We start from the raw sequence: 16,318 nt of genomic DNA on the forward strand, positions 1-16,318 counted from the left end.
CTAGTCCCCTTGGAGACAACCACTCTCCACGCCTGCTCCTCCTGACCCTCCTTCGCAGGTGTCCTGCTAGGCAGGACACCTACCTGAAGGAGTTCAGTCCTGAGGACTACGTTCTCTCCCTTTAAAACCTCTATCTCTCTCCTCAACTGCTCCAGCTGACTTAACAGAGTGACCAGGGGGTCGTCTTTCCTCACACACCGTCCCTCTTCCCCCACAACACTGTCACCGTATTACAGAATGGATATAGAATCCTTGGAAAGAATTCAGAGGAGAATGACAAGTATGTTTTCCATACTAGCTCATTTCTTACCTCTTAGTTAGTCACATCTTGTAATATAATGTTTAGCAAGTCATCTTCATTTTCATCAGTGGACGATGTTGAAGGCTTGTCTGATGCATTTTTGTTTGACTGCTCATACTTATGACTTCAGGTTACAAGGTCGAGAACATCATTTGGAAAGTCATATGTTACGCAAGTTTCTGGCATCCTTTTAAGGTCATAGTGAATGTGAAGTAATGCATTAATGGTGTCTGTTTTCATTTTATTCCTTAGCTTGCTCCTAACCAAGTTTATTTGACTAAACACTTTCGATTTCTGCATTGGAGTGTGGCAAAGTTAGGATAGTTAATGCAGATGATGACAATTCTAGGTACGGATTCAAGTTTGAAGAATTTTTGTACCTGCGGACTTCAGCCCAAAATTTACTGTATCCTGGGTTTCACACCATTTTACTAGTGTAATATTTGACCACTGGAGTTCAATTTTTGTTATGTCTTCTGCACTAACACTCAAAGATTCTAGAAGAGGGACAATGGAATTATTTACTGCACACAAAGCATTTGCGACACTCAACAGTGACATTGTTTTCAATACTCGTACATTATTTGGGAATCTCTGGCGAAGTTGCTTGACGAGACTTACAAAAAATCTAGAGCATCGTTCCCGAAAGTTTTGCTCTCGCTCCACAGACAAATGCACTAACAATTTTGATAACATTTTCTGTTTCATAACTAAGATACAGTTTTGGTTCGAGATACCCTCAAAGTTGTAGGTGAAAGGATCTATGCGATTTCGATGAGGAGGTAGTATCAATATTCACCAGCGTTTCAATCAGAGGTGTCAGATCGTCCAATACTTTGGAGGATCAGAGTCATTAGATTCAAATATCTTGTTCACTCTTTGAACGTCACTTAAAACAGACTTCAAAAAGAGCATATAGGCAAGGTTGAATTCATCACTGTACATGGCATATTAAATTTCTGATGTATAGCACCTTTCACACGATTTCGCGATACCAAAATGTGTTTTCATCTTCAACCATTGGTTAGAATATTCAATAACTTTAGAGTTTGGGTATTCAATGACTTTAAAACTGAAATGAAGAGAAATAAACAAATTCATAATAATATTTAATTTAAAAAAATGGCCAGAAAATGGCCAAACCTTGTGGGTTTTCGGCTATCAGCCAGATGTAATAATTTCTGGCTAGATGTAGCAAAAATGGCTAATCTGGCAACACTGTCGCCGAGCAGACTGATAACATGATTGAGTCATTCACTCAGACACTTGGGATCAACAGATAAACAGTGGTGCAGTGCAGTAAGGAGACGTACACGTAGGCACAGCAGATACCTTTAACATTTTCCGTTCCTCAATAGTAAGTATATTATTGTTATCTTAGAATTGTTTATGTAATAAAATTTTAGAAGGTATTGGAAAGTGATTGTTGTGTGAGGCTTCCTTCATGGTGAGGCAGAGCGGGCATCCGCCTTCCTAGATAGCTGGGCCTGCATCGCCTTTCTAGATAGCTGCGCGCGCATGGTTGTTGCCACGTTCTGCCACGGATTATCTTCTTTCAGCACCGAAATTTAAAGCAAATTTTATCTAGATTGTTACCATTAAAAAGCCCTCACGGTCGTGGCCATATGCCTTATAGACTTACATTTACATCATTAAATCAAAACAGTTTAATTACAAATTTACAACCAATGCTGAATTTCGCACATAACCATAGTAAAATGGTAACAGTTACCAACGAGCAATGTTCCTTGACAGTAAACGCCGTTTCTGGTGACAAAGTGAGCACCTGTGGCCTTTGCCAGGTTGGGAATTCAGGAGATAACATAGGAACCCGGACTTGAGGTGAGACAATATACATGACTCGTTTTCGATGTTGGTACGTAAAGTTTTTCATCACCGTCTAGGGTTCGATCCCCGGGTCGGATGTGAGAAGGGATTGTAGTGGACGTCTCCCCTACAACTGCGTATCGCATTCCAATGTGCCGCCTCCCCTAGCAACCAAGCCAGAGCTGTCCCCAGATGTTACCGTATCTTAGCAACGAAACTATTCACCGGCGACTTCTTGGGTTTTCCCAACATGACTCATGGCGGCTGCTGCGGGGTATATAAGCTCTGTCTCTCCATTGAGATTCATTCTGACCATTCTTCTTGAACAAGCAACACCTCCTCCTCTGCCGCTGCCTGGCGGTCCTCGCTCCCGCCAGCGAGCATGTCCTCCTCTGAGCTTCCTCACCAACCAACTTTCATTCTGCTCATTTTCCTGAACAAGCAACATCTCCTCCAGCAAGCTCCACGCTGTTAACATTTCATTCAACCAGGAGGCCAGCAACAGGCAACATCTTCTCTAACGAAGCTCCTGCACATCTACCTCCTTCAACAAGCTACTCACCGCACGTCTCTACCAAGCAGCCCCTCACCACACAGCACCTCCAGCACCAGACTGTCTTCATATAACTTATATATTATACAAGAAAACCACATTAGAGTTTCCTTCCATCCTGAGTGCTAGACAACATTAATATCTCGATACCCCTACAGGATGCTATCCAGTGTGACTCCCATACATCAAAGGGTTTTTTTATAGGTAAATCGGTGTCCTCTTGTAATACCGTGATAACAATATGGGTTGTTGAACGGAACTCGTCAAATGAGTTTAGGCAAAATACAACCATGACATTATTACTACGGAACAATTGTTAGTAAGCTGATAATTGAATTATTAATTAAAAAAGTAAATTAGAAGCAATCAATTAAAAAAGAAACTGCAGCATACAAGTTTTTTGTTTTTTACTAGACAAAATGGTAATAATAAATAAATTTTGTACTGAATCTCTTGGAACATGTTTAAAAAAATAATGGTTTGATAGTGATCATACACTTACGTTGAATAGGACGTGAAGTCATAAACGAAGTTGAGTTTGGTGATTAAGGAGAAATATTAAAAGTATTAATTATGATAATCTGCAAAATCTTGTATGAAACACAGCAGGAGATAATGGTTGGATATTGACCAATGACCATGCTGTATTGTACCACTGGAGGTCGTAGGTCCGAGGGAAGTTTATACAGTACATTATATATATATATATATGTATATATATATATATATATATATATATATATATATATATATATATATATATATATATATATATTATTATTATTATTTTTTTTTTTTTTTAATCCTCTTCACCACTGAACGGCTCGTTAGCCGCTTGTGCGATCGGTCACGTCTCTGATTAGTTTTCCTTTTCTTTTTTCCTCTTCACCAAAAGATCGGCTCGTGTTGAAGGTTCTGTTCATTTTGTTATTATTCATTCCATAACATTGGTCTTTTTTCAGGTTTATAATGACAAGTTCAGGAAACAAGTACTGGCAGTGTAGTCAACCCACCACAAATGAGCGCCTTGCCTTCCTCAAGATGTCTACACAATTTTCTGACCTCACCATTTCCTTTCCTGGCCACAAGACAGAGATTCAGGTGATCAGTTGTACCCTGTAATGAGTGAAGATTGTTATTGTATATAACCATGTAAAATACTTTGCAGTGTACACCATTCTGGTATAATATTCCATGGAAAGCAAGTTTGGTTAGCTTGTTTTAATGCAGTTTTGGTAATGATAATGCCGATGTAGCGAGTGGTATGCTAATATCCCATAATTAAACACGTGTTGTAATGTAGTTATATTAAGCAACAACCTTTAGACTTTATTTAGCTTATATGCACAGATTATTTATTCATAACAACTCCTGGTTACTCCACATTAAGAAGTGTAAGAGTGAGAAACCGGGTTAAACAAGACTGCCCTCGATTCATGTGAAGTGAACTAATTTCAACATAAAAAGGGGAACTGACTATAGCAAAATAACGCTTATGTAGTAGTATTTGTTGTGGCAGAACTGTTTTTTCATTTGTCTCTTGTAACATTCATACAAAAATATTTTTCTAAAAGCAAAACCCTATATCTATAAGCAAAAAAAAAAAAACAGTAATGATGCTACTGTACGAATGTCTATATATTATGGCATTACAAAATTAAGTCGGTGAAATAACTTTTTGCAGGCTCATCGACTGATAATGGCGATGAATTCACCTGTGTTTGAGGCGATGCTTTATGGCCCCATGGCAGAGAAAGACACGTTGTCTCTAGATGATGACCAGCCTGAAGCCTTCAAATGCCTGCTTGACTTCATCTACACAGACAACATCAACTTTACTGAGGTTAAGTTGACCCTACAAGTGTACCGTCTGGCACACAAATATCAACTTGATAAAATCTGTCAGATTTGTTCAGAGGTAAGAGAAGAAGCAGGAGGATGGCTGGGACTACCAGATACTGTACCTGTACAGTGTATTGGTTAAAGAATAGTGCAGGTGCTCTAAACATTATGAGGAAATATGTACAGCATGAATCTTATTAGTTTACTACCCGTTAGTTTCAGTAACAGTTACCTTTACCAGAACTCTTAATGTGTTGTGGTAGTATCTAGGTAATGTTGCCAACTATTCACACACACATTTATTGTTATGGTATATGAACCGGCACTCCTTATTAGCCAATGGGGTGCGAGTACACAAGGTAAGGTAAGACAGAAGACAACAACCCCCAATGCCTGTGCCTTGTATGCCATATTGGGATCATCTTCATTCTGCACTGAACGTAGTACGTAATTATTTTCTTTAAATTTACCTGTTGAGTTGGGCTTTGTTCAATTAATAATGTTGCAGTTGTGGGTCCTGCAACGGGTGCAGCAAATAAAGTAAAGTTGAAAGGATGTGACGAGGATTAGAGGGATATTTTATTTAACTTTGAATTGAATTGAAGCAGTTTATTTAGCCAGAAAAACACAGATACAGAGTGGATAATAATAACAATATTAACATGGCTGAGCCAGTTGAGAACCTGAGCTCTCTTTTAGGCACCTGATATATACTGTACTATACATTTATCTCAAGGAAGTATTATGTAACATTTAGTATCATCTGGAATAGTACAATAGCATGGTGGTAATAAGAACATCTCATAATGTTACCACGGTTATCACTTCAATATTTATTTATTTTATTTATTTTTTTATTTTTTCGTTTGTCAAGTTTGGACTTAAAGAATATAATTAGCCAGTGTGTTGAGACTGCATAGACAGAATTAATAGATGTGATAGATAAAAATATGAACTAGTATTCAGTGATATTATGACATTAAGGATTACATTTACAGTATACAGATTATTAGCCAGGTAGGTGAATACTGTACCCGATACAGTACTGTACAGGTACTCCTCGACTTACGACATACTCTACTTAGGACAACGCAGACATACGACCGCCGTGGTCGTATAAAATATTTTTCAAATTACGTATTTTCTAGTCCCGACGCAAGTAATCTTGCTGTGTACTGACAAAAAAAAATTGTAACTCCCTTTAAAATGGCTGGCAAGCATAAAAGTGAGAGTTCTCATGGTGCTGAGAAGAAAGAGAGACACCCATTTTAGAATTTCTATGTATTATCTTTGCCTTTTCGACTTACGACCTGGTCGTCGGGACGGAACCCCGTCGTAAGTCGAGGAGAGACTGTACACGTAATCACCTTTACCCGGTACAGTACACGTATTCACCTTTACATGGTACAGTACACGTATTCACCTTTACCCAGTACAGTACACGTATTCACCCTTACCTGGTACGGTACACGTATTCACCTTTACCCTGTACAGTACACGTATTCACCTTTACCCGGTACAGTACACGTATTCACCTTTACCTGGTACAGTACACGTATTCACCTTTACCGGGTACAGTACACGTATTCACCTTTACCTGGTACAGTACACGTATTCACCTTTACCTGGTACAGTACACATATTCACCTTTACCTGTATTCATATTCACCTTTACCTGGTACAGTACACGTATTCACCTTTACCTGGTACAGTACAGTACCTGGTACAGTACACGTATTCACCTTTACCTACAGGTTTTTGTTACACGTATTCACCTTTACCCTGTACAGCAATTCACCCTACCGGCAGCACAGCACCGATTCACCCTTACGTACGTATTCACCTTTACCACGTATTCAGTACGCTTTACCTGTTCACCTTTACCCACACGTTTATACTGCGTACCTTCACCTTTACCTGTACGTCACGGTACACGTTTTCCCGGTACAGTACTGCACGTACGGTACACGATTCACTTTACCCTGTACACGTACCTTTTACCTGGTACAGTACATTATTCTTTTTTACTTCCACAGTACACGTATTCACCTTTACCTGGTACAGTACACGTATTCACCTTTACCTGGTACAGTACACATATTCACCTTTACCTGGTACAGTACACGTATTCACCTTTACCTGGTACAGTACACGTATTCACCTTTACCTGGTACAGTACACGTATTCACCTTTACCTGGTACAGTACACATATTCACCTTTACCTGGTACAGTACACGTATTGACTGTACTGTATACAATATTTGAAATTTATGGTGGATGGTGAAAGGCCAATGAAGAAAATACAGACATTTCGAAAGTTCTTCCACAGATACTGTGATATACAGTACAGCACCTGGTCATCATATTTAGGTCTTTACTAAGTGACACTACTGGATGATGATAAATATCACTACAATCATCTCTCAATTTACTGATAATATTTCTTTCTGTTCCAGAATCTGGCTGAAGAAATTACCGAGGAGAACTTTCCATTTGTTTATGACACCGCTCTCTTCTTCGATGATCATAAGTTACTCCAACGATGTGAGGAGGTGAGCTGTTAGGGATTCTCATGTTGTAAGATGAAGCTGCATCACTACACAAATATGACTATTACATAGTTTTTAATGACAGTTAATTCCTGTAAATGTTCACTATCTTGCTAACTGTCTGTCCAGTTGTATTGTAATTAATATTCATATTGTATGAGTCAACGGTTGATACAGTATGAGGAAAAACTGTTGCACAGAGACTGACTGTGTGCAAATGATCTTGTTTTGGAATTGTATAAAGAATGCAATATTATGAGTCATAACAAAGAAGGGTTTTCTAGTTTAACAAATTTATTGACAAAGCTTGGAGTACAGTTTGCCTATTCCGAGTAATCCAGTCAGGTCTTGACACTGAGGGTGGTATCACTTCTCACTGCCACGCAGGACAGAGGTTCGTACACAAAGAAACACATCAAGTTCATTGACAGTATATATAAGTCAGATTCATTTGGGTAATGTCATTTGTTCACTGCCATGCAGGACAGAGGTTCGTACACAAAGAAATGCATCATATTTATTAGCAGTATATATAGGTCAGAGTCATTTAGGTGATGTCACTGTTTGCTGCCATGCAAGACAGTGGTTCGTATACATTGGACGTCATATTCTATTTGAAGACTAATCAGTGTGGGCTAGCAAATTTGGGATAAACAGCAAGAATGTCCCCAAGCACCCCCGATTCAATATAGTAATTACAAAGTTCATGATACAATAAGCCAGGTGGCCTGAAGTCTTTGACAGTGTCACATTCAATAATATAGTGTCCAAGTGTATGCTTTAAAGGTTTATCACAAAGTTTATTTACTGAAAGTTCCGGTATGGGTACAGCGTTACTAACTTGCCAGATGTGTCTGTATCCTAGCCTAATTCTGGCCACGACTACATCACATTGTCTGGTTCTGTCCTTGTGCTGGCCATACCGGTACCTCTCGTCACAAAATTTGTCATATATACTAATGCTACAACTGCCAGGTCTCTCTGCATTTCTCAGTTCTTGTAGATCAGAGTTCATAATTCTGACTTGATTGTTTTTAAGTACGGTATTGGACAGGCCAAGGTCACGGTCAACATTTTCCTTCTTACATTCCTCATTGGCCAGTCTATCAGCACGGTATGATACCTAATTCCAACATGGGACGGAATCCACACAAATTCGATACGAGAGTTGTTCTCATTGGCAGTTATCACATTTCTTTTAGACATAGAACCTGACGGGCTGTTCATTGATTTCAAAGCACTTTGAGAGTCACAGAATATCACCCCACCTCCATTTTCTTTAAGGTAGGCTGTGGCTAAGTAGATTCCAGTTAGCTCAGTTTGTGTTGTGCTGGCCCAGTTGTTCAGCCGTTGCTTGTTTGACACTATCATCTCTTTTTCTTCATATATTACAATTGCACAGCCTGTTCTACCTGTGTTTGTCTGTACAGAACCATCAGTAAAAGCATAACATTCCCTTGATTTAATACTCTCTATGTGTCTGTTAATAGTTTCTAGTGTGACACATCTAATCGCATCAGTGTTTAACATTTACTTACCACCAACAGGAGTGTAATTAATAGGAACTGATATATCCAGCCAAGGAGGAATGGCATTAATGGGTTCGTCTGGGGTGATTGGGACATTCAGTTTCAAGAGATCTGCAACTCTTTTATGAAGCCACGCCCCAAAGAGAGTCTTTTGTGGAAGGTTAACGAAATAGTCGAGATTACTTATATAATGAGACAAATCTCACAAGAAGAGAATCACATATATAGGTAGGAAGTATAGAGAGTAGGAATGTAAAGATAGGAAACTTGGTAGCGTGGCCTGGATGTTGTTTGCACAGCGTCACTACGCTTATCTTATCTCGTATGTCAATACACGTATATTACTTCTTAAAGGGACAACTTGTTAAACACCTCTTCGATACAACTATTTATTAATTCACTCAATGACATGGACACATTAATATCACTATTATATCGGGGTACTAACACATCATGCTTTACGTTACTTGACACTGACTCTCGGACACACCTGAATGAATACACTTCCCACAGTAGGTAACTCACCCTAGGACGTTCTGACAAGACTCACGTGTACCCTGACGTAGGCCCAGTGAGTGCTGGCTGGGCTGCCTCCTTATGGGAGAGTCTGTTTAGCTGGCGATGCCGTGGTCTGGTCGGGAGGTCTCCCTCCCGACCTGGGGAGGGGACGTGCGTGACTCTGCTTAGTGAACCGAGTGACGACCCGAACGGGAGAGAGATGACAGGGTCCAGAATGAGAATCAGTCTGACCAGAATGATAATGATAAAGATAATGCCCGTGGACGGGACTGTAGGGCCTTTATATGGGGTCGGCCCAACCGGCTTCTGACCTCTAACAATTAACACTAAACTGGTTTGATCTGGATAATTGTGTGCAGGTGTGGTCCTGGCCAGGTGTCTTGGCTAGGTGCGGTTGTAGGTCACGCGGCTCACGTCATTAGCGGGCGAGGTCAAGTCCCTTGGGTCGACCTGAGGTGTGTCAACCCGGAATGTGGTGGTACCACGAGGTCTGTGGTGTACTCGCTGTTATATGTGACATAATTCTGGGCTGTAAGCTTTGGTCTGACAATCAATCATTACACCTCCCGCCAAGACCAAAGCTTCATCACAGAGACTGATGTCACATATAGACATCAACATCACGTGTGGTATCAGAGATAATCCCTGGGGCGATAACATAGTCTCACATTTACAAACAACAATCTCATAGGTGTATGTTTTTCTACTGGCGCTAGTTTGATCTGACAAAGCTCACTATACCTCCCGCCAAGATCAAAGCTTCTATGCCAGGAGAAAAAGGAAACATAGCAGGTGAACATAGAATGAAAAAATCCTTCATATGTAGCATAGTGTCCGAGGCAACCTTGCAAATCACATTCTACAAACAATAACAGGTGTTACATTTCCATGTCAAAATAATAATTCATCTCAGTCAGTAATATAGCTACAACATCGTGTTTCATAGTCCAAGACATTGATCAAATGAACTCATAGAAAAAAGTGAGACTAAAAAAAGACATTCTTTGTAGTAAACATCAACAAAATCAGAGAAAATACTTCAAAATACACAAAAAATGTTCCTACTTCACATATTAGGGTATTGATATCTTTTTATTATACATCAACAACATCAGTACATTAGTTGGGTCCGGCATAGCTCACGTCTTCCATCCAGCTGGTATCTGAAAAATAGGGGATGGCGGCAGCTCAGCAGCTGTAGTCGGTTGGTCCTTCATCATCGACTTTCTTGTGATGTCAGGACAGCACATCTTCTGTCTTCTTTCTTCACATAGCACGTCTTTTGTCTTCTTTCTTCACATAGCACATCTTCTGTCTTCTTTCTTCACATACCGCACCTTGTAGGTCGTTTCTCCACACCTTCTGACTTCTTCTCACTTCCTCCTGGTTTCTATACTATTCCAGACGAGTTTTCCGTCCCATCTGCGTTCTTTCTCTACGTTTAGAGTCTCATTTTCAACGTCTTCTAGATGAATTTTCTGTTCCATCTTCCTTTTTTCTTAGTACATCATCATTTTCATATTCCAGACGAATTTTCCTGCTCATCTGCGTTTCTTTATACATCTTCATTTTCATATTCCAGATGAATTTTTCTGCTCCATCTGTATTTCTTCTCTGCAACATCATCATTTTCAACATATTCCAGACGATTTTCTGTTCATCTGCCGTCGGCCCCCTCCGGCCGGGATGAAAGCCGGTCCACTGCTTGGGCTGTCGTCTCCTTAGATGACTGTAAGGCAGGTTCCGCGGACCAGGGCTCGCCCTCTGTACGTGAGTGTCGGCGAGACCAAAGACCGTCCTGTCTTACACCTTCCACAGTGGTGAATCCCTCCCTGGCTGGGCTCACCAGGGTTCGTTGTGTGGCGATCCATTCCACACTCCTTAGCTTCCTAAAGTAGAAAAATATAAAATCTTCTTAATCCTAGACCAAGGGAGGACTTGAAAGAAGTGACGTGGTGTGTGGTGGGTTTCGTGCTGCCTTCATCAAGCTGCATTCATCACGCTGCTTTCATCATGCTGGTTCTTCTCTGCTCGTATGTACTGTGGTTGACGTCCGGCTGGCCATGGGTGGTACTGTGAGTGACATTTGACAGAGAAACAATCCTAAAGGGATGATGGATCAGTTGGAAGTGCATTTGCAAAAAAAAAGTTTACTTTATACTTCACGTCAATGTTTGGCAACTACGGTTTCCGTCACGACAATGTTCTCATTAGGCTGGGTCGGGGAGTGAAGCTCTGCGCACTACACTGAATATCATTTATCACTGCGCGTCAAAGAGTACATCACAAATCATAATAGCATAAAAAATACACTGAGTGAAGCTCTGCATTCATCGCAATATTACTTTACATTAACCATCATCATCAACACACAGCTCACGGGACAAAAGACGGGGGATCAGTGTGGTCAAGCGAGGCGGGGCAGGTCAGAAGGACGTGAGGTCACACGAGCGGGGTGGGGCGAGGCGGGGCGGGGCGGCACTGGGCGAGGCGAGGCTGGCCAGGCCCAGCCAGGCTGGTGCGTTGCGGGTGAGGTGGGGAGGAGCCGAGGCGTGGTTGATCGGGCCAGGCTGAGGCTTTGAGGGGCGGGGAGGGGCACGGAACGGAGGGGCGGGCAGGGCGGGGCAGGGATGGGAGGAAGGGTAAGGAGGGTGAGGTAAGGATTAGGACAGGGAGGAGGATGTAGGTTAAAAGACATGTTAAGTTATAACAGTTAGTACAGACACCGCTTTCATCACTGAACCATAATGGCTACATTCAACACTGACCAACAATCAAACTGCACTTGGGCTACTGAGAATGCCACAGATAGCGGGTGACACTGAGAAATTACGTTAAGCACTGAACATATTTCTATTAAAAATTCGCACATACCACGACGAGAGACATTTACTTGAGCTGTAACGGAGACACACTAGGACACTTTTCACGCTACTACGCAGGAACTTCTTATTACGCACTTTTGAACTAACGAGCCAGGTGTTATGGCTAACGGGGGAGGGCATGGGTTTACGTTAAGTACACTGTTAGCAATAACAATGGACGAGGAGGGCGTGGGTTAACGTCATAGTTCGCTACCACCAATATAATGAGACGCAATAAACAGAGAAGAGGAAGACATATATAGGTAGGAAGTATAGAGAGTAGGAATGTAAAGATAGGAAACTTGGTAGCGTGGCCTGGATGTTATTTGCACAGCGTCACTACGCTTATCTTATCTCGTATGTCAATACACGTATATTACTTCTTAAAGGGACAACTTGTTAAACACCTCTTGATACAACTATTTATTACTTCACTCAATGACATGGACACATTAATATCACTATTATATCGGGGTACTAACACGTTATGCTTTACGTTACTTGACACTGACTCTCGGACACACCTGAATGAATACACTTCCCACAGTAGGTAACTCACCCTAGGACGTTCTGACAAGACTCACGTGTACCCTGACGTAGGCCCAGTGAGTGCTGGCTGGGCTGCCTCCTTATGGGAGAGTCTGCTTAGCTGGCGATGCCGTGGTCTGGTCGGGAGGTTTCCCTCCCGACCTGGGGAGGGGACGTGCTTAGTGAACCGAGTGACGACCCGAACGGGAGAGAGATGACAGGGTCCAGAATGAGAATCAGTCTGACCAGAATGATAATGATAAAGATAATGCCCGTGGACGGGACTGTAGGGCCTTTATATGGGGTCGGCCCAGCCGGCTTCTGACCTCTAACAATTAACACTAAACTGGTTTGATCTGGATAATTGTGTGCAGGTGTGGTCCTGGCCAGGTGTCTTGGCTGGGTGCGGTTGTAGGTCACGCGGCTCACGTCATTAGCGGGCGAGGTCAAGTCCCTTGGGTCGACCTGAGGTGTGTCAACCCGGAATGTGGTGGTACCACGAGGTCTGTGGTGTACTCGCTGTTATATGTGACATAATTCTGGGCTGTAAGCTTTGGTCTGACAATCAATCATTACACTTAGATAGAACATCAACTCAGTTTGAGCTGTAGTTTGGGGACCATTGTTCTTCAAAATTTTGACACAAAGCATGGTATTAAGTAGAGCTATCCTCTCAGATAAGGAGGGCAGTCCGAGCTCTTTCCTCATGTTTACAATTCTGGTTGATTTTGGGTATCCTAGAATGATACGCATGGCTTCATTTTGCACTACCTCAAGGCTGTTGAGTTCTAGGCGGAATAGTCACAAGATGGAGAGCATGATAGTCAACTACAGAACGAATGAAGTGAAGATAGAAAGTACGAGCATAGGTGATGTTAATTCCATAGCCCTTGCCAACAAGGGTTCTGAGGGGTTTAATGCGCTGCATTAGTTTGGCACGAAGGTTGCCGACAAAGTTTGCATCATTCACACAAATTCCAAGATATTTATAGGAGCTACATAGTTCCAAGGGCATGCTGTTAATGTTAAAGTCAAGAGGCAGAGGGTGAGCAGGACAAGGATTGAGAACCCTCGTCTTGTCAACAGATATTATGAGACCACATTCCACAGTCCTCCGGATTTGTTTCAGGACTTGTGTGTTATAGTTTCGATTGGTATATGTAAGGGCGGAAACGATCTTCCTGCTCGTTACCGCTGCTAACTCTCTCGTTTGCTGGTGCGACCAACACTTGGGGGAGTTGGACAGAGGTGAGAACGGCAGCGGCTACCTGTGTCACCCCAGCCGCCATACAGTCACTATCTAGCTACCCCGCTGTTCTTCAAATTCTGGCTGTGATCTCATCATAGGTCCTGGACTCGTGGGCTGTTTTCCCAGACTTTCACCTGTCGACTGTCAATTCTCTGGACATCAACCACTACCGCTGCTCCTCTCCACCGTCTGTACCCCGGTGTTTCGTCAGCTGTATCAAGACATCGCTGGAGTGAGGAGTTGAACCGATGCTTCACCCTTAGAGTGGATCAGTGTGTTCTGGAACCTTCCCCCAGGGCCACTGTCGTAGGAAATATCTGTTCATTGTTTGATTCTATCAGTTGTTGACTCCCATTAACTGTTTGATTCCTTTTATTGTTTGATTCTATCAGTTGCTGACTCCCATTAACTGTTTGATTCTATTAATTGCTGATTCCCATTAGTTATTTGCTTCCCATTAATTGTTTGCTTCCCTTAATTGTTTGACTCCATTAACTGTTGACTGCATTAATTGTTACTTGATGTTTGTTGAGTGGTGTCAGAGTTTTGTGTTATATTTTTTATAGTAAAGAGATGTCAATCTCAAACGGTTGTTTGTTATTCCTCAGAAAACCATGGTCCTTGACTTTCCTTTATTAAGAACCTGATTAGTCTGGTAAGGGATTTCCATCCCTAAGTCCCAGGCCTTTACGGTATAATCTACTATAACAGACACAAGATTGTATTGCTATGACATAAAACACATTTATATTACGTCCACAACTAGTGCAACATTGTATCCAAAATATAAAGCACAATTTGCAGAATTAGAAGGACAGTACTGACCTGTACAGTTTTATGAACTTAATTCACAATACTGTACTAAATTTTGGGGGATCTTGTATAAGCTGAGTAAATTTGGCTTAGATTTCCATTAAGGGCCAAGAAAATATTATTGCCATGAAAGTCTTTGTTTATTAAGGTGATAACAACCACCATTAAGGGCCAAGCCTAGAGAATATTGTTGACACGAATATTTTTGTTTTTAAGGTGCTAATAACAGCAGCTGACCAAGTTTTAAAATCCAAGAACATCACGTTTCTTCGATCATCATCACTAAAGCAGCTTCTCAGCCACCCAAGACTTGCAGTATCTTCAGAGGCAAATGTCTTCTCTGCCCTATTGTCTTGGTAAACTATAAGTATTTAGTTTAATAATATGTAAAGTCAGTCTAGAATTTTTTTTCATTACTGTAGGACTCTCTGTCTTATACACGAATTAGTAACAATGACCTTAACAATTTACGCTCCTCGTCCCCCCTCCCCCAGCTCTGCACTGCACTATATTCTCAAATTATATATTGCAGCTGAAACTCTCATATGGTATGTCTTACCGACAGGTTAAAACGTCTATACAGGTATTTTAATATGACTCTGAAATTTTATTTTATTTTTTTATACATTTTCACGAGCATAGTACAGTACAGAATTTAGTACATAGGGGTATTTTCAGTGATGGACATTCACATTTCTAATTATTATCACTCTTAAACATTACAGGGGCTTAAGTCAGGTGAAAGCTGAATATGCTGTGGGACCAGTGACTTACTTACCTGTAGTTAAGAAAGAATCACCCAAGAGCATCTCTGCAAAGGAGGACGAAAATGAGAAAGAGGAAGAAGCAATTGAGAAGCACCAGTACAAAGAAGAAATGCTTATACCAAAACTTCGTCAAGTAGTGGAAGAATTCCTCCCTCTGGTAAGGTTCCTTACAATGACAGCTGAAGAATTTATTCAACATGTGATACCCTCGGGCATTGTCGCTGTAGAAGAGGGTGTTAATATTTTACAAGGGATCGAAGGTATGTACAGTACTCTGCCCAAATTTGTGTCTTCTCTTGCAGCGAAGAAGCGGTATCCGTCCCTAATAACATCCCTTGTTTTGTCAATTTCCCCGATGAACAACGGCACTAGCATCAATTTTAAATATTATACCAAAATTAATCATTACTTGCTTCAAAATTTCCAGACAACCAAGGCGGTATTGGTGGTGAAGATTTCATCTGCATTTATATCAAGCCTTAATGAAGGCGTTGTGACTGTGAATGATTCAAATGGTGAAATTGGTAAGGGTACATGGAGAGGTACAGCTTGTCACTTTAAGAGACCCATTAAATTAGTACCTGGCGTGATTTATAACTTCGAATTAAACATTGAAGCGGCTTCCATTGCAGTTAGAAACAACAATATCAATGTATCACAAGGCAATGATGTTACATTCGTTGGTACGACTTCTTGTTTGCACAATCTTGAGATCGAATATATAACTGAAAATTAGTCTGACAATAAGGTCCCTACACAGAAACCCAGATTAAGTGTAAATTAACATTACAAGTCTTAGAAAATGGAATGAATAAGAAGGAATAATGGTAAATCCTTTGTAGTGTGACATGTGTGTGTGCATTTGCTGTACTGCGACGTGTTGCTGGCTCTTGCACACAAACAATTAGAATAACAAATACTGAATTATAGTTGTGTAATTTTTTAGTATCATTATCTTATGGAATATAATTAAAGT

The 16,318-nt window shown here is 41.1% G+C and overlaps 1 protein-coding gene across 1 annotated transcript; it reads left to right on the plus strand.

The window, feature by feature from the left end:
* Positions 1-1,549: 1,549 nt before the first annotated feature.
* LOC121871545 (BTB/POZ domain-containing protein 6-like) lies at positions 1,550-16,312 on the plus strand. Its single transcript, XM_042373989.1, has 6 exons — positions 1,550-1,658; positions 3,644-3,782; positions 4,366-4,599; positions 6,981-7,076; positions 14,792-14,931; positions 15,301-16,312. The coding sequence occupies exons 2-6, from the start codon at positions 3,651-3,653 to the stop codon at positions 16,076-16,078; spliced, it is 1,380 nt and encodes a 459-aa protein (XP_042229923.1). The 5' UTR covers positions 1,550-1,658; positions 3,644-3,650; the 3' UTR covers positions 16,079-16,312.
* Positions 16,313-16,318: the final 6 nt, after the last annotated feature.

This window comes from Homarus americanus, unplaced genomic scaffold (assembly GCF_018991925.1).
Source record: "Homarus americanus isolate GMGI-L3 unplaced genomic scaffold, GMGI_Hamer_2.0 scaffold45698, whole genome shotgun sequence".
NCBI lineage: Eukaryota > Metazoa > Arthropoda > Malacostraca > Decapoda > Nephropidae > Homarus > Homarus americanus.